The sequence below is a fragment of the Nansenia antarctica genome (assembly GCF_963989245.1).
Source record: "Nansenia antarctica genome assembly, chromosome: 3".
Taxonomy (NCBI): Eukaryota; Metazoa; Chordata; class Actinopteri; order Argentiniformes; family Microstomatidae; genus Nansenia; species Nansenia antarctica.
The window spans coordinates 78595353-78614070 of NC_137688.1; the positions used below are offsets into that span (position 1 = coordinate 78595353).

Sequence of the window (18718 nt, forward strand, 5' to 3'; positions counted from 1 at the left end):
AAATAAAATAAAGTTTTCTTTGTATAGCGCATTTCTCACAAAATGTGACCCAATGCACTTCACAGAGAGCAAAGAAGATCAACAACTAAGATGGACATCAAAACCACATGATGACAGAACACGCAAGCAGGCAAGGGCGAAAAACCTGTACACTGTGCATCCAGGAAAATTCCCTTGCAGCCCTCTACTCATAGAGCGACTACCTCCAGTTTGCTTATCAGCGTACACACTGTCCACAAGTCAATAAAGTAATTTCCTCGTCGTCGGAACTGCCGGACAATTCATGGTCCAGAGCGGGGCACAGATCCTGGTGCAGGTCCTGGTACAGCCTGGTTCAGGTCCTGGTACTGGTCCAGGTGCCGCTAACAGCTATCCTCACCCAGGGAACAGGAAACAATAAGACAAGATACAATTGAGCAATATGATAATTAGATTACATTAAATTCAACTTCATTTTAAATGCAGTTTAAAATCTAACCAAAAGTGTAAGTAAGTAAAGCTTTATTTATATAGTGCCTTTCGTACATGAAATGCAACTCAAAGTGCCCAGTTTTTCTGAAGTCCACAATGATCTCTTTGGTGTTGAGGGCCAGGTTGTTGTCAGCGCACGACGCCACCAGATGTTCAACCTCCTCCCTGTAGGTCGTCTCGTCGTTGTTACGCATCAGGCCTACAACCATGGTGTCATCTGTAAACTTGATGATGGAGTTAGAGCCATGCATCGGCATGCAGTTGTCGGTGAAGAGGGAGTAGAGGAGGGGAGCCTTGAGGCACGCCGGTGTTCAGGGTCAGGGTGGAGGTGGAGTGGTTGTCCAACTTGACGAGCTGGGGTCTGTTGGTCAGGAAGTCTAGGATCCAGTTGCAGAGGGAGGTGCTGAAACCACGGTCTCTGAGTTTGGTGACCAGCTGGGAGGGGATGATGGTGTTGAAAGCTGAGCTGAAATCAATGAACAGCCTAGCATAATAGAAAAGTAAAAAATAATAATGTGTATCTAATGGGACTCTGGTGGAGGGCATGTGATGTTTTGTGCCTCATCTGCACAGAATTCTCTGATCTTCTCAAAGAGATATTTCTGTCTGGCCATGTCCAGTCCAGGTGGGGCTTGCACAGGAAGACCATCTATGGGGGGATGGACATCAGCGTTGCGCAGAAGCTGAAACTCGATGGCTTCGGCACCAAAATGTTCAGAGGCTACAACTACACCAGGTCTTTGGGAATCAAAGCTGTAATGAAATAGAAGCAAGACAGTACATTTAAAATGATTGTCCATTGTTACCAAAACACAATTTTTACGAAATACTAATATGTTCATAAAATAGAATTTCTAATACAGTGACAATGATAAATACCTGAAGTGGCCTGTAGACCGAGGAGGTCTTGGTGTTCCTAACCTGTTATATTACCATTATGCTTTCACTCTCAGGCACATGGCACACTGGACTCTGCCTCCAGAGAGAGCCCCCCCGTGGTTCCATATTGAAAGTGCAAACTGCACCCCTCTGCCACTCAGGTGCTGTATTACGGCCAGACTAACCCAAGAGAATCGATCGCACCCTATTGTATCCCATATTCAATGGGTTTGGAAGAGAGTTGCTTACATCTGTAAATTTGACCCCTATCTTCACCAGTCTGCTGGGATCTGGCTGAACCCCAAGCTGTGTATAGATAAATCGCCCTTCTTTTGGAAGCCCTGGTTTCAAAAAGGTATCGAAGTTCTAGGAGACCTATATCAGGATGGAACGCTAAAATCTTTTGAGGCTCTTAGAAGGGAATTTGATTTACCACACAATCAATTTTGGAAGTATTTACAGCTAAGACACTTAATGGTGCAAACATTTGGCTCCCCCACAACTGCCCCACCTAATGGTGATACACTTGAATGGTTTCTGAACATTTTTGGACTAGGTCATGAAGCCTCTGCTTACTATTCGAGGATTCTAGTGGCCTCAGACCCAAACATATGGTCTCTTAAACTAACATGGGAAATAGACTTAAATGTATCATTTACAGAGGCAGAATGGGGAAGAATTCTCAAGAATGGGAAAAAAATGTCAAGGGAACTCCGAACGAGACTGATCCAATTCAAGATTATTAACAGAATCTACTGGACACCATCCAGGCTACATAGAGTGGGTCTGGTCGACAGTTCGGAGTGCTGGAGGTGTAGTGACAGGAATGGTACTCTAGTGCATATGCTTTGGGGATGTCCAAAAACCCAGGAGTTTTGGCTAGCCATCCATGGTTATCTGTAAAAAATTGTCGGCCTTGACATTCCGTTCACCCCGAGTCTTTTTATTTTGGGTGACCCCACAGCATTAAGTGAGGTGACTCCACCACTCGCCAATTGGATCCAGACCGCGTTAATGCTAGGACGGAAACTATTAGTTAAAGAGTGGAAGGCCTCATCAGCACCAGCACCGTCTCTGTGGCACATTTCTCTTGGGCAGCTGGCAGTCCTAGAACAATTATCATATAGGCTGCTAGATAAGGTGGAGGAATATCGCTTGAAATGGGGGCAGTATCACTCATATATTGAGAAATAATGGCAACTCCAGCTCATGTAAATAGCAATATTTTTATTTATTTTATTTAATTATAAGTAGCAATATCCCAAATGTAAAAAGTGAAAGTAAACTGCTATAAGTATGATTGTTAGACAATGCTGTAGATTAACATTGCTGTACATCACCTTTATGTTTTGTTGTGTCTATTTTTTGTCTTTTTAATTTATTGTTCAATGTCAACTGTTACGTGTGATGGATGTTTGTTCATTGTCTGTTAATTGAAAATAATAAAACAAAAAAAACTATTAATCATAAAAAAAAATACCTGAAGTGCTGGTAACTCTTCATATTTGGGAGCACTCGGAAGTAGCCATGGAGATGCTTATGCCAGTCGTAGCTTTCAACACACACTGTGCCATCCTCCAGTCCTACAAGCTGGGGGATGTTCACTTGCTTCACAGGAGAGCTGTCGCTCACAACCCTGGCAATATCTGACAGTGTGTCCACTCTTGTCTTTCGAAAGCACTGCTTGATCAGTCCAAAGCACCAGTCAGGGCCAAACTTTGTGTGACCTGCAATCAGGAAGTGGAGGCCAAGCTTCAGGTGAAGCTTGTGAATAGTACGCCAGGCACAGTACCATAGCACATAATTGTTCTTATTTTGCCCACTGCAGTTATCACAATGAAGGTCGATGTTTGTTTCTCCGACTCCATAGTTATTGAAGAAGTGATTGATGTAATTGATGACGGCATTGCTGCCTTTACTTGATGACATCCCTTCATCAATTAGGTAATTTACTTGCTTAGGCATGCCTTCACACGAGACACCAAAAAGGCCACACTTGCGTGGAGTCAAAAAATACATGGGCCCAGGCTGATGAGGGTCAGTAGGAAAGTGCACCTAAGAGAGAAGGAGAGATTAGATATATAAAAATCAACATCTGCCTACTTAGGCAGTAGTAGTGTGTTTTGGTACACCAAATCAGAAGTGTCATAGGATGAACTTATTCTCACCTGTTGTGCAAAATCAAAACTGTAGTGCATTGTGATCTGCTTGCTTGCAGGCCTGGAGGTGCCTAGAGACAGATCCAAATCTTGACAGGTCCTGGCACAGGCAGCATTCATGCGCTGGGATAGAGAACGCTCCTTCGCAACAAGGTCAAGATGCTGTTGCTGCTTTTTCATCTGGGCTGATTTCACCTCGTCAGGCAGATTGGCAGTTCGCCGCAGCTGATAGTTGTTTTTCTGGCACTGCCAGCACAGATCTGTGCGGGGTTTGGTGCTGGTTATCTGTGGCAGCAATGATACTCGCCTGCAAATACATCATTTTTATGAGTAGGAGATTAAATACATTACCGTTCATTACAAAAGCATTTCATTTTTCTATTACACTTCAGAACATGAGTGTTATACACAACTTTTACACATACCAAGCTTTTCCACAGCAACTTTGTAGAGACGCCAAACAGAGGCTTTGGTGACATTAGTTGGCAGCAACTTTGCACTCAAGTCTCTGTGACCAGGGTGCCTGCCAGGGAGGACAATGGCGTGGTCTTCGGCAAAGTTCATGATGAACGCCACCACTCTTTTGATGTCTTCAGTGTTGAGGAAGTTTTTGTTTGTTCGCTCACGTTTCTTCCTCTGGCGTGGTACTGCACCATTCTCCTTGTAGGACTGGGCAATGGATTGCAGAAGGTTTTTGCTGATCCTGAAAAAAACTGGTGTTAATAGGTGCTAAGAGGTGCTAATCTGATTGATGAATGCTGTCCTACCCCAACACACACACGCACACACACATTTGAATACTTTATTTGGTTCCACAAATTATATTATACAAACAGGGAATCAAATATTTCGGGGCTAAGCAGCACTGAATACTTAAGGGTACACATAACACCTCCTTCTCCACACGGCCAAGCTGCCAATAATAGCTGAGACAGAGCAAAATTTGGCAACCTGTTTGGCCTTTCTTTTAGACATTGCAGCAATTCTCAGACCCCTCATGGTGCATTTATATACATGGCCCAGACTTCCAAATACAAGTATGCTGAATTTGCACTTGTAATAAAAATATATTATATATTTATATTTTTATTAGATGTGCTTTGGTCGACCTGATGTGACGTGCAATATTGGTGTGAAGTGTTTGGCACTGTGTGCCCATATTCTGTGTATGACACAATATTTACAGTGATATCTTTATCCTACCTATGCTTGTGTACTGTAAAATAAATTCTGATTCTGATTGAATACTTTTTTGTATCATTAAAAGACAGTAACAATAACAGTTACAACAACCATAAATAATAATAAGCTGGGTAATTAGCTTAGGTAATACCTTGCTAGGTAATAATGTTATAGCTGTATAACCCAGTGACTAACAATGACAGGTATTGACAGCTGATAGCTGTCAATCTAGAGGGGGAGTGGTTGGGGGTGGGGTTAACCAGCCATTGTTACCGCCCATTACCTGCCTGTGTGAAGGTGTGAAAAAGTCAAAAATCTTTGAAGGCCGTTTTCTCAGGATTTAGTTTTCAGGGTTAACACGTTTCAAATACTCATGTCGTCTTCAATTTTTTCCCAATTTCTATGTATGACACATCATTTGAAAGCTTACAATCTGTAGTTTAAGCATATGTAAAAAACAGAAAAATGACTTTGCCCCCTCCATGATCATTCCACTAGATCGCGTCACATATATAGGGAACAGGTAGACAGGTGATTGGTTGACAGGACAGGAACACAGGTGGACTTGATGATGGATGATTAACAGGGAGACAATCAAGGGATCACGAACACCTGGGAGAGAGAGAGAGACACAGACACAAACACAAAGCAAAAACAGACAGGGACGTAACAGTTAGCCTATTTGCTTTGCATGAAAAAACAATAGCAATCTGCTTTCACACAGCCATAGAATCTGAAAAGTTTTAAGGAGAGTGGACGCCGACTTTGTCTATGCTGCCATGTTACCGGTGGTGGGCGGAGTCAGTCGAGTAGCCTATTTCAAAAGCTTTAATCTGGATCGGAATGATCCGGATTCTGTTTTGCTAGGATCAGATCATATGTTTGATCTGATTTTGAGTAGTATGGGAAATCAGCGATCATCTAGATTTTTTTTAAATGTACTGGGCCCAGGTGATAAGCCAAAAACGGTCTGTCTGACTGGACCGTTTCTCTTGGGCAGGTAGGGCCATACAACGAAAGACCACCGGGTGGCAGCATACGTTTGGAGCAACAGATACTGTACTTCTGAGAATGACCTGGTCTCCAGCTGACCCACACCTGGAAAGGGTGTGAGGGGACGGGCGCGTGAAGCAGCGGGAAAGGGTGTGAGGGGACGGGCGCGTGAAACAGCGGGCGGGACAAACACGGAGCAGCTGTGAGGAGATGGAAGGTGGTCTGTAATGTACATACAGATTCATACATAAACTACAGAATTACAGTGTTTGATCGCATGCTAGTCATCGTGTAAAACCCACATGAATTACTATTCATATTACAGCTGTCATTTAATTTACTCACAAAGTAGTTTTGTTGACTTCAGCTCGCTAGCTAGTTGCTAGTAGCCAGCTAGCTTGACAACTTGCTAGCAGCAGCAGCAGCTCATTTACGTTTTTCTTTTTTGTTCACGTTTTTCTTTTTTGTTTCTTAGCTAGTCAGTAGTTACTAGTCAGTAGTTACTAGTCAGTAGTTACTAGTCAGTAGTTACTAGTCAGTAGTTACTAGTCAGTAGTTACTAGTCAGTGAATTGGAGGGACCATCGTGACCACCATGTCCACTGGCAGCAAGACCAGAGCTCGTAGTAGGGCTAGGTAAGTTTGCAAGACAATCAGTGACACATCAACATTTCCCCAGGAACTTGGCTAGATATGGTAAAGAAGAAGAACTAGTGAAAGGCTACTCCAGTCTATTCAGCTTGACATAATAGCTCTAAAGCAGGCAGCATTGCATGGTAGATGGTCAAGGCCAATGAATGTATAAACTAGATGTGTCACCAATAGGTTAGGATGTCTCTACTCCCTCTCCCCCCTCTCCTCTTGATCTCCTTTCAGCATTGTTGCTTGGCAACAGACATCCTGGGATGGGAGCTTGGGTAGGGCTTTGACAGTGTCCGAATTGTCAGACCAAAAGGGTTGTTTGTTATACTAAAACATAGAATTTCTGCTTAAAATTGTATACATTAGTCCTCTTGAAAGATGTTCCCTCATTATTGTTTAACTTGGGCTATTGGATATAACAGTTATTAACATTAATTAACCATACAACTCTTGGTCTTGATTTTTCAGTGGAACCATAGACCATACACTGTGCAAGGGCAAGGAATGCATGAAGTTAAAACATCACAAAACATTGCAGAAAGTGAAGTGGTCCAGGAAAGAGGTAATGTTTTACCCCATAGAGTTGATTTATGTTGTAACCTTTTCTTGATATTCAGTTCAGGGTAGGAAAATAAGCTCATACTTTTTAAAAATGTATTGAATATTTATTTTAATAGAGAGTCCCATTGAGACCAGGGTCTCTCTTACAAGGGAGCCCTGCATAAGCATAATTTACAGTGACATATATACACAATTCCAACATTATAAAACACAGGGAAACATTTTCAACAGAGATCAACATTTAATGAAAAGTTAATACAGTGACACATGTCCCAGAGCTGGTTATCTCGAACCAGAGGAAGGTTGGGATCAGTTAGGGGTTTATGCTACATTCAAGTACTCCTCAAAAATTGGTAATTTGAGCATTTTCAACTCAGAAACCTGTGAACCTTTGAGATCTCTAAATTCCCATATTTGGCACTAATCTCAGAATTAGTCAACAGAGAGCTCTACGCTAAATCCAATGCTAAGTCTTGGTGGGAAGCTCAGAGTTTCAGAGGAGCATTTGAATGCACCATGGACATGGAATGGAACTGAATGTGTTTGACACACGTGTTTGCTACCATTCCTTATTCCATTTCATGCATTACAATGAGCCCGTCCTCCGATTTCTACCTCCACCAACCTCCACTGTAGTCTTCCTACGCATTTCTCTGGTTCAGAGTATCTGTATTCATCTCTTGATTTCAAGGATGAGAAGCTGAAGAGGCTGGTGGAGCAGGATGAAGACTATGACTGGAGTCTTATTGCAGATACATTCAAGGTAAACAAACATTGTGTAACACCAGTGGAGGCTTGTGGAGGTAGAAATCAGAGGACAGGCTCATAGTAATACATGGAATGGAATGAGGAAAGGTATCAAACACAACATTCCATGCATTACAATGAGCCCGTCCTCTCCGCCTACCTCCACCAGCCTGCCCTGTGTGACACAGTTCACAGGCAAACTGTCTTTTAATAAATAAACAGCTGCATAATATTATATTATACAGAAACACTAGCAACTAATATCTGTTAGTTGTCTGTTTGACTGTCATAAAGCTTGGAAATATTAAGTTGTCGTCCTAGGCTGGTTATTTGTTCACAATCTGCGCATGCGTGTGTGTGTGTGTGTGTAATGTAGAAGACTCCGACTCACGTTCTACCATTTTCTTTACATTCCTCTCCTCCGACAGAGAAGGTCCGACATCCAGTGTCAGCAACGGTGGCAGAATGTTCTGAACCCAGAGCTGGTGAAGGGACCGTGGACCAAGGAAGAGGACCAGAGGGTGAAGACACACATCAACATCGACTTTCTTTCACTCTTCACGTCTGTCTACTCAATGTTCATCAGTCACATACTACTCAAGGGCGGGTTTCCCCCGGACACACTAACGTTCTTTTTAAACCAAGTCTAGGACTAGAATCACCCTTCCGATGGAGAACTCTCTCATAGATACAGCAATGAAATTATTCTGAAGATGCTTGTTTTTAAGCAGGCGTAGGCATAGGCCTGTGGAGGCTGGTGGAGGTAGAAATCGGGAGAACCGTCTCACGTGTTTGATACCGTGCCTCCTTCCATCCCATGCATTACGACGAGCCCATCCTCCGACTTGTACCTCCACCAGCCTCCCCCCTGGTATAGGCTTAATCTAGGCCCAGATCAAACAAAAACAGCCCCGTTAACCTTTGTGTTCTCCTCCACTCCCAGGTCACCAAGTTGGTCCAGAAGTACGGCCCCAGGAGCTGGTCCGTCATTGCCAAACACCTCCACGGGCGGATCGGCAAGCAGTGTAGGGAGCGCTGGCACAACCACCTGAACCCCGAGGTGAAGAAATCCTGCTGGACCTACTACGAGGACATGATCATCTACAAAGCCCACAAACGGCTCGGGAACCGCTGGGCGGAGATCTCCAAGCTGCTGTCTGGCAGGTAGTGGCAGGGTTCAGGTTTACACCAGGTAGGGGCAGGGTTCAGGTAGGGGCAGGGTTCAGGTTTACACCAGGTAGGGGCAGGGTTCAGGTAGGGGCAGGGTTCAGATAGGGGCAGGGTTCAGGTTTACACCTGTGTGTGTGTGTGTGTGTGTGTGTGTGTGTGTGTGTGTGTGTGTGTGCGCGCGCCTCTGTCACAGGACCGACAACTCCATAAAGAACCACTGGAACTCCACCATGCGGAGGAAGGTGGAGACCGAGGGCTACCTGCAGGAAGGCCCCTTCTCCCGCGCCTACAGGGGCAAGGCACCAATCAGGAGGAAGACCAAGCCTATCTCCCCTACGGGCCTCCTGCACAGCAGCCACAACCACAACCATAACCACAACCACAACCACTACCTCATGACCCAACCCACAAAGGTGATCACTGATCAGGGGTAGAGGTAGAAGTCTGAGGACGGGCTCATTACCCACTTGAACGGAACCGCTGCTCACACATCAGTGCTATTTATCAGTCGGCACAAAATAAATGGACATATAGAAGAAAATGTAATGAATAAAATCGAGGTTCAGTTCAACATCGAAGATGAAAGGACAGGATTTTGCTTTGTTTTCTCAGTTGAATGTCAGACTGTCTGTTTTTCATGTGACTCATGCTTTTGTGTTGTAAATGTGTGTTGTGATAGATTTCAGGATACCCGCTCGGCCTGTTGGACGACCAGTATGTTGACAGTGACCCTGAGACATCTGTCTTTGACCTGGTCAGTGTTCCTTCACTTTTTCCTGCTCTCTCTCTCTATCACTCTCTCGCTATCGTGTTTTTCTTTTTCTCGCTCTCTCTGTCATTCGATCTCGCTCTCTCTCTATTACTGTCTTATCTCTCTATCTGTCTCTCACTCTTTATCTCTTTTGTTCTTTCTTTCTCTCTATCGGTCTCTCTCACTTGCTCTCTCTCTCTCTCACACACACACCCCTTGCACTACTCTCTCCCCCCCATGTTCCCTCTCTAAAACTCCCTCAGTTCATCTCCACCATGCACACATGATCACATGACCACAACCACACCAGAGGGCCTCCATGTAGAGGAGCTGCTCTGTGGCCCAGCCGCATGTGAAAGAGAGTGTTTGTTTAATGGGTTGTTTTTCTTTTTCCTCTGCTCTGTATGTCTATGTCTCTCTCTCTCTCTCTCTCTCTCTCTCTCTCTCTCTCTCTCTCTCTCTCTCTCTCTCTCTCTCTCTCTCTCTCTCTCTCTCTCTCTCTCTCTCTCTCTCTCACACACACACACACACACACACTCTCGCTCTCTTTCACTCCCTGGCCCTCTTAGCTGCCCCTCACCCTCCTGCTGTCCCGTTGTCTACCTTTCCCCAAAGTCAAAACGATGTCATCCTTCCTCCCCCTCCTCTCTCCCCCTCTCTCTCTCTTTCCATCCCTCCCCTCCGTTCCCCCTTCCCTCCCTGTCTCTCCCCCAGCCTATGGAGGGCTGCTGCAGTTGGTCCAGCAGCCTGACGGAGGAGGCTGTGAGCCTGGTCAACTCCACCCTGAGCTGCCTGGGGGACCAGAGTCTGGAGGTCCACCTGGGAGGCTCTGTCTACACACCCGTCTACCCCAGCAGGTACCTGGAGGCGGAGGCCAGCGCTGTGCTCTCCTCCCTGCAGACCATCCCGGGGTTCGCTGAAACCCTGGAGCTCATCGACTCGGTCAGTCCTCGTCCTCTTTCTCCTCCTTCTTCTTCTCCTCCTCCTCCACTTCCTTCTTCTTCTCCTCTTCCTCTTTTTCCTCGTCCTCCTCTTCCTGTTCCCATTCTTTCTCCTCTCCTTCTCTTCCTCAGCCATCATCTCCTCCTCCTCCCACACTTCTGTAGATCTGATATGATTGGATAGGCATAAACAAAATGGTAGTAGCTTCCACAATTTATGTTTGCCAGAGACTTTTGGCTATATTTTGTTGATAGCAAAGCATAATACATAATATAGCAATTACATAATATTGATAATCTGAGTCCAATGTAATTATCACTGTGTGTAAAGAATTGTTGAGTCTGTACCTATTAAGGGCAAGAAAGGTCAAATAGAATTAATCGAATGAGGAATCGTTTAACACTAGAACAGTTACACTAGAACAGTTTTACCTACTAAAAGAGCCGCCTCAGGGGTCAAATGTGGCTCTTTACAATGCTCAAGCTGCTATTCACTAGTTGGCCGCTTGTAAATTAACCTGCTTCCTACACAAAAAAAGGGCTAAATAGCTTTCTATTAGCTTATCCTGATTTGATTTTGAAAATGTAAGGATACTGGGTAGTAGAACGCACATATCTAGGAAAAGTCATGAAAGGAGGGTCCTGAAATTCGATCGAGCGCAAAGATATAAACATTTGTTTTAGTCACAGGGGTCAAATGACCCCTTATGGCTGTTGACCACCGGTCATCACAAATCAATGACAACCTGACAACAGGACACAGGAAAAAGGGTGGGAGCTTTGCTTTTCATAGCATCCTAAAAACCACAGTGTTTTAAATTAGGAGCTGTTGATAAGGAGACCACCGACCACCATTCATCTTATTACATCTAAACTGATGACATCACAGTTTTGACACCAGACATTCCACAGAGCTCACAGACATTTGTCTCCCGGGGGGATGGTAAACTTAAGAAGATTGGGGCAGAATTGAAATCGTCCCACTTCAATCCTGTCAGATCGACCCAACAGGTCCCTAGTCCCATAGGGCCACCGCTGTTCTAGACAGGGCCAGAGAGAACCAATCATACCTGTCATTGTTGTCATGGTCCCTCTCTACAGGACCCTGTAGCCTGGAGCGAGGTGGCGGAGGAAGTGACCTCGCCACTGAAACAGGAAGCTACTCCCCTGCCCTTCGGCGACATGCAGGAAGTACCCGGTTATGAGCTGTGTGACGACTCCGACGACAACTGTGTGACCACAACCGACCTGAGCAGGAGCTACATAGAGCTCCTGTCCTCCTTCTCCCCCTCCATGTCCAGGCTGAGCACCTCTCACTACACCCTGACGAGCAAGGGCCACAGCAGCACCTCCTTCCTGGATTACAGTGACTCGTCTCCCCAGCTGACCCCCGCCAAGACCGTGGCCTTCTCTCCTTCTCAGGTAGGACCACCTCCTCATCTGGGCTGGTCGTCTCACCTGGGGTCACCTGGGGTTAGACCACCTGGCCCAGATTAAGACCCTTAGTCCTGGATTTAGAGAGTCTTCATCAAGTCTGGGGAAAAACAATCTTGGCTTAAATCTTTAATGTTTTTGTCTTGTCTGGTGATATTTGAAGAGAAATGAAAAACAGTTTTCACCCACCCCAAAAAAAGCAAAGGTTTCTAAACTACAATGAGTGATTCCTTTCTTGTGTTAACGTTTTCTTTTGTGTGTGTGTAGTTCTTCAACGTGTGTGGAGGTGAGGACCTGAACCTGGACGACCCGGCCCTCACCTCCACCCCGGTGTGTGACCACACCACCCCCCCCCTCCACAAGGACCTCACCCCCGAATACCACAAACATAATGCAGGGTGAGTGTATTCAACAAACCAACCAACCAACCAACCAACCAATCCATCAACCAATAAATGAATGTATTTGTATAACACATGTTGTACACGATTGCAAATACACTGTCTAACAAAGCTGTACTAAACCAGGGAAGTTCTATTTTGATGAACTATGAACTATTATATGAAATATTTTAAACATGACAAGTGTACGTACTTGCACGTATGTGTGCGTGTGTTCTGTCCATGTTGTGAAGGTTCCAGACCTCCAAGGTCAGGAAAGCCATCATGCTTCCCACACCACAGACCCCCACACCCTTCAAGACCACCACTGCCACTCAGGAGAAGATGCACGGCCCGATGAAACTGATGGTGCGTTCATATTCTACCTGAATAACCACTAAATGTCCTTAGATTAGTGGTTTCTTATGGTTATTGATATGGTTGTCTTCCTCTTGTCTGTTTGTTTTTTTGTTTGTGTGTGTGTGTGTGTGTGTGTGTGTGTGTGTGTGTGCGCGTGTGTGCATGTGTGTGTGTGTGTGTGTGTGTGTGTGTGTGTGTCCGGTGCAACCCCAGTCCCTGGGCTACCTGGAGGAAGATTTTAAGAAGGTGTTGATAGAGGAGACTGGAGTGGAGGTGCTGATACATGTAGATTCACACAATGACTTCGACTCCTGGACACAAGAGGTAGGCATCTTTATCTGTACATTAAGTAATGTAGTAATAGCTGTGTGTAATATCCAGCCCTCTGATTGGCGGTTAAATACAGCCCTTTGATTGGCTGTAATATCCAGCCCTCTGATTGGTTGTTATATACAGACAACAATCCCGGGACCACCATCCCATCAGAGCTGCACCTGGACCTGGACCCAGCACGCAGCAGCAGCAGCAGCAGCAGCAGCCAGGCTGTGAGTGGAGGCTGGTGGAGGGAGAAATCAGAGGACGGGGCTCATTGTCGGCTCATGCATGGGACGGAACGAGAAATGGTATCAAACACATTCTGATTCCGTTCCATGCATTACAATGAGCCTGGCCTCCGATTGTCTACCTCCTCCAGACATTTCATAATCACAGAAAAAAATGCTGCTTTCTTCATGAAGTAGACTGTTCAACTTTATTAATTTGCGACCCCAGAATGTTCGCTGTTTCAAGGGTTTTGGTAGATCTAGAAGAGGGGAAGCTTCGTAATAGAATTGAAGACGTCATGCAGTATAATAGACGTGGCTGAATCACAGGTTGTATTTCTCTGCCTTGCTGACTTTGAAGGACTGGTTGTCTTCCTCTGCTCCGTTAAAGCTCAAATGCTTTATTCCCCCCCCCCCCGGTGTCAGTCCTTGCTCCAAACAAAGTATACTTATGTACAGATCTTCTTGATCAGATGAAAAGAAAATGCCACAGGGTGTCCACATTAATTATAATGTCATGTTGAAAGGGGAAAAAAAAGTCTGATTATTTGACTGGTTGTTTTTTCTGGTTTATGATGATGATGATGATGATGATGATGTTCTTGTTGTTGTTGTTGTTGTTGTGTACAGGTGAGTGTTGAGTGGAAGGCGGTGATGTTTGGGAAGACGGACGACCAGCTGAGCATGACAGAGCAGGCCAGGAAGTACCTCACTAACGAAGTTTCACATAACATCTGAATTATATTTAGAATGAAAGTTTTTAGATTTAAAAATAATAATAAAATAATAATAACATTTTAATAATTAACATTTTAATAATAACATTTTAATGCGGTTTAAAATAATAATAAAATTTTAATAAATAAAATAATAATAACATTTTAATAATAAAATGTTAATGCAGTTTAAAATGTGGATGATCATTTTCATGTGGATGATCATATTGTGTTTTGATGAATTATTTCTTATTAGTTTTAGCCCGGTTACCATATCTAGGTTTTTAGGGAAGTAGAAAAATGCTGTAAAAATACTCTGGAAAAAAAAAACTTTTGTTTTTCATTATATATTTCCATTTTATATGGCATAAGAATACTATGCATTGTATTGCATATCCAATCTCAGTCTGCCAACTCCTGCACGTGTACCTCAATTTCAACAATAAAATCCTGTTGTTCACCTTGTTTGTGAAGAGATTTACTTAATCATCGAATTATATACATTTATACAACAGTTAGTTCCGACCAAGTCATTTGATTGGACAAGAGGCATTCCATGACTGCTGATATACAGTATAACAGCACTGGGACTTTTAACTATATGTATCACTCCGCCGCACAGATGTTCTACTAAATGACCGTTAATTAGACTACATGTTTGTGTTCAGGTTACTTGGCAACAGTCCATGAAGTTCAGTTGCAGAACTATTTTTTGTTTATTTTTATGATTAAATAAAAATAAACCTACGACCGAATCACAGCCGTGCTGATATTCAGTATAACACACTCCCTCTCGTGTGATATTGCTTAATTGTCTCACTTGAGGACTCATGAGTCAGTTCAATAAATTCAGTTAAACAGACATTTAGGAGGGAAGGAGGAGGGTATTGGTTTCCTGGACTGTATATTTGCACATTAAGAAATATATGACAGAAATTAAAATATCTATGGAGTTCAATTCATGGTGTGACCTACAGCTGTGATGCCAACACTTTTTCAAGGCTTGACAGACTATCAGTCTCTGAATGAATGAATGATGAATTTAATTACAATATTTCCACTATGTCCTTCATGAGTAGGAAACTGACCTTCCTAGAGAAGCCATCAATGCCACCGAATATCACCATGTTATATCTGGTGGGAAAAATTAAATGTCAGAGTGGAGTACATGCTTCTAACTGATATATTGTACTCTTGCATCCTCCTGTATAGGGTACGTCTTGAGACTCCAATAATGCGTGCGACAGATGTAGCAGGTAGCCCCAACTGAAAAACACTTTGTAGGTGGTCCTCTGTGACCTGGAGCCTAAAACGTCCATGGTGACCCACCATCCTCATCAGGGAGTTATAAGGGGGAGGTTGGTTCCTCATCTCAAACAAGGTGCTCAGGTCTTCAAGAGCTTCACGGACCTCATTAGGCAGACCTACATTCTCCAAGGCACTTATGAGGGTCCTCTCTTGGGTCACTATGTATTCCAAATAATCCAGATCAGGAGGGTTGTTGTTGAGGGCCCATTGGAGTCGTTCTTTTAGTCTATCTAAACACTCCTGAAGGACAATGTTCTGAAAAACGAATGTAGTTTTGAGATAATATTCTTTTGTTAAACACTGAATATATATATATATATATGAGTATAATAATATAGTTATATTATTTTATATATATACTGTATATATGATAATATAATATGAGTATAATAATAAATAATAATAAAATACAATATAATATAATGAATAGTTGAGATGTATGCTCCGTTTCTGTATGTCTTGCTCGCAAGCAATAATGTCATTATTCATATTGTGGTGTAATGAACCTCATCTCTAAAGAGCCGAAACTGCAGAATGGTTAACCTTAGTTAAGCAATATCACACGAGAGGGAGTGTGTTATACTGAATATCAGCACGGATGTGATTCGGTCGTAGGTACGAGGCCGCAGATTATGATTTGTTTGTTTATTTAATCATAAAAAGAATTTAAAAAGAGTTAAATGAGCTAAATATCAACATTCAAATTACAATAATTTAACAATATGAACACATGGCCCACAGAGCATTCTACATGTAGCCAATGCTCTGAATATATTCCAGTGCACGTAAATAAACATCTGCACCTAAACTTGTTGACAGTTCCAATGGGTTCACAGCAGCCTTTAGTCCAGCAAGTTCCTCTGGGCTCAGTGGGCATTCGATTTCAGGAACCTGAACGCCCAAGTTTGGATCACTGACGACAAGACCGCTGCTTTCCCAATCTATTTGAGGAATGTTCAGAGCCTGTAAGAACAAATCAATTCAGCATTAACAAATGAAATGTTTAATGAATGAATGAACCAAAAAACCAGGTCAGAGTTATCTTAAGGGCTCTGCACACAGCGTGCGATTCTGTTGCGCGTCAACATTCCATTTTGAAGTTTGAATGGAAGTCTATGAGAACATCGTAAAACATCGCATCCCAATGCACACAGCGTGCGATGCAATTTCTGTTGTATGTTCTCATAGACTTCCATTCAAACTTCAAAATGGAACGTTCACGCGCAACAGAAATCGCACGCTGTGTGCAGAGCCCTTAAGACATGCCCACCACATCACACTCTTCAGAATGGTACTGCTGCCCCAGGTGCCACAGCTGATTGGGAGAGAGATTGCCCTCTGTTGAAAGGGGATGATCATCCCAGCCATCTCGGAACATGTTCAGGTGTTCTTGGACACGTGGTATGAACGAATAGTGACAGCAATAGATGTGCAGGCCACTGGACAGATCGAGATGACCATCCTCTTCCAGCTGATGTAGGGCATGGTAGAAGTGGGTGGTGACTGCGGTGAAAACATCACGCCACAAGCGTTCAATCCTGTTTCAAGGAAGAATATGACAAATATTTAGATATGATCTGTATTTAAAAAACTGAACATGAATGTGAGGTGGGCTGTGTTCATATTATTATAGTTTGAGTTGCAGAGGTAGGAAAACAAGTTGTATTCTTCAGATGATTGCACATGAAACACTTTGATTTTGAATTGATTCCCTTGAGCATTAGGGCATGATCACTTCATGATCACAATCTACATTTCAGTTTAAACAAATGTAATTAACTAAACAAATGTTGGGGCTACCCTTTTGCTTATGTTGGGATCTCAGAAATATCCTCTCTAAAATGTATATTTTACCTCTGATTGTGAACGCTTTTGCCAGCAATGAAGCTATTTCTCCCTGTTCCACGGACAGAGAACATTAGGCGCACCACACCCACGTTCTCAACTCCATGATCTCCTCGGACCCTGAAAAAATACAACTTAGTGAGCAGTACAGTGATTACTGATCATGTTAAGTAAATAGGGTTTTTTTGTTTAGTTTTTTCTTGTTTTTGTTTTTTCTTGTTTTTGTTTTGTTTTTTCTTGTTATAACTATTTCTTTTTTCACATGTTCGAAATAAAGCTGTCATTCATTCATTCATTCATTTCATTACATGCCCCGCATATAGTTCAGTTAGATATGTTTCATCTCAACACATGACGGTCCTCTGCTAAATAGGCTACTTTTTTAAACGTGAAATGCAGAGGACACTTTTTACCTCAGTGGAAATCCAAATTTCTCAACTGCCTCTTCAAAGAAAGACAATGTCGTAGAAGCCAAGTTGTTATTGGCCACACCAAGATACATTATCTATTAAGAACACACAGTGGGAGATTGGCTCTCATTAGGACTCACAAACATGTAACCAAGTGTACTTAGACCTTAAATATTGTCCTATTTCAGAATCCTCTCCCCACACTTCACTAATAATTTTGAAGAGTTATAGAGACAAATCGATATATATCCAATACCTTCCTGGAGAAGCCGTCGATTCCTCCACATATCACAATGTTATACCTAGAACATTTTATGAACACATACACAAACATTTATGAACATTTAGAAAAACAGTGAAACAATGTTTTATCTAGTAAATAATGTACACTGTTAGTGTTATCTTAACATACCGTATTAGCTTGTGGTTTGTGTCGATGTGCATCAGGGACTTTGGGCTCGGGACAGAGTAGGTCCTCCTAACCACACATCCTAACCGTGTCATTCTTGACACGATGCTGGTAGTGTCTACACGGTGCATTGATGAACGGACTCTGTCCCACTGAACCCGATGTCCCTGTGCCTTTAGCAGACCCTGCATCATTCGATACCCTGCATTTGGGTTGATTGTATGGATCTCTGACACAACAAGGGAGTCCAGTTCCTCATCGTTCAATGCGCTATATTGTGACCTCGCAGACAACCCCCATTCTGCCATACGCCTCTGAAGGGTCTTTCTACACACCCCAAACATCTTGGCAATGGCTGTCACTGTTAATCCCATGCCAAGAACTTGGGATGCGTACTCCTCATCAATGATCACCCTGGGTCGTCCAGCCCTTCCCTTCTCGTGGTCAACAACCACACGTGTCTCTTGATTGCGATTGCAGACCATCTGATGTACTTGAAAAAGTGCATCATAGATGTCATGTACCTCTACCTGGCCTGACACTGCACTCAGGACCACCAGCTCCTGAGCATACAAACTCCAGGTAGTCCAAGTCCAATGGGACACGGTCCAGCCAACCTGTTAGTCTGGTTTCAAGTCTTTCAATGACCTGGTTTCGCAGTAATTCCTGAAAAATAAAATGTGAGTTAGCACTGGTTAAGCAACTGACCGCGTGTGTGGTGCTCAAACACTCTCAGACCGACAACAAGGTAACCTTAAAGAAAAGGATTTATTTTGCCACTAAATAATAATAATAATAATAATAGTGAAAAACATGGAC

General features: G+C 43.3%; 1 protein-coding gene across 1 annotated transcript; it reads left to right on the plus strand.

The window, feature by feature from the left end:
- Positions 1-283: 283 nt before the first annotated feature.
- On the plus strand, positions 284-13949 carry LOC308154448 (myb-related protein A-like; the record flags this gene model as incomplete). The annotated part of the gene is made up of 13 exons (XM_080527608.1): positions 284-344; positions 1045-1226; positions 7578-7649; positions 8062-8154; positions 8577-8797; positions 8997-9216; positions 9483-9557; positions 10269-10496; positions 11597-11917; positions 12197-12327; positions 12564-12678; positions 12883-12993; positions 13842-13949. 13 exons carry the CDS (start codon positions 284-286, stop codon positions 13947-13949), a joined length of 1938 nt encoding a protein of 645 aa, XP_080383734.1.
- Positions 13950-18718: the final 4769 nt, after the last annotated feature.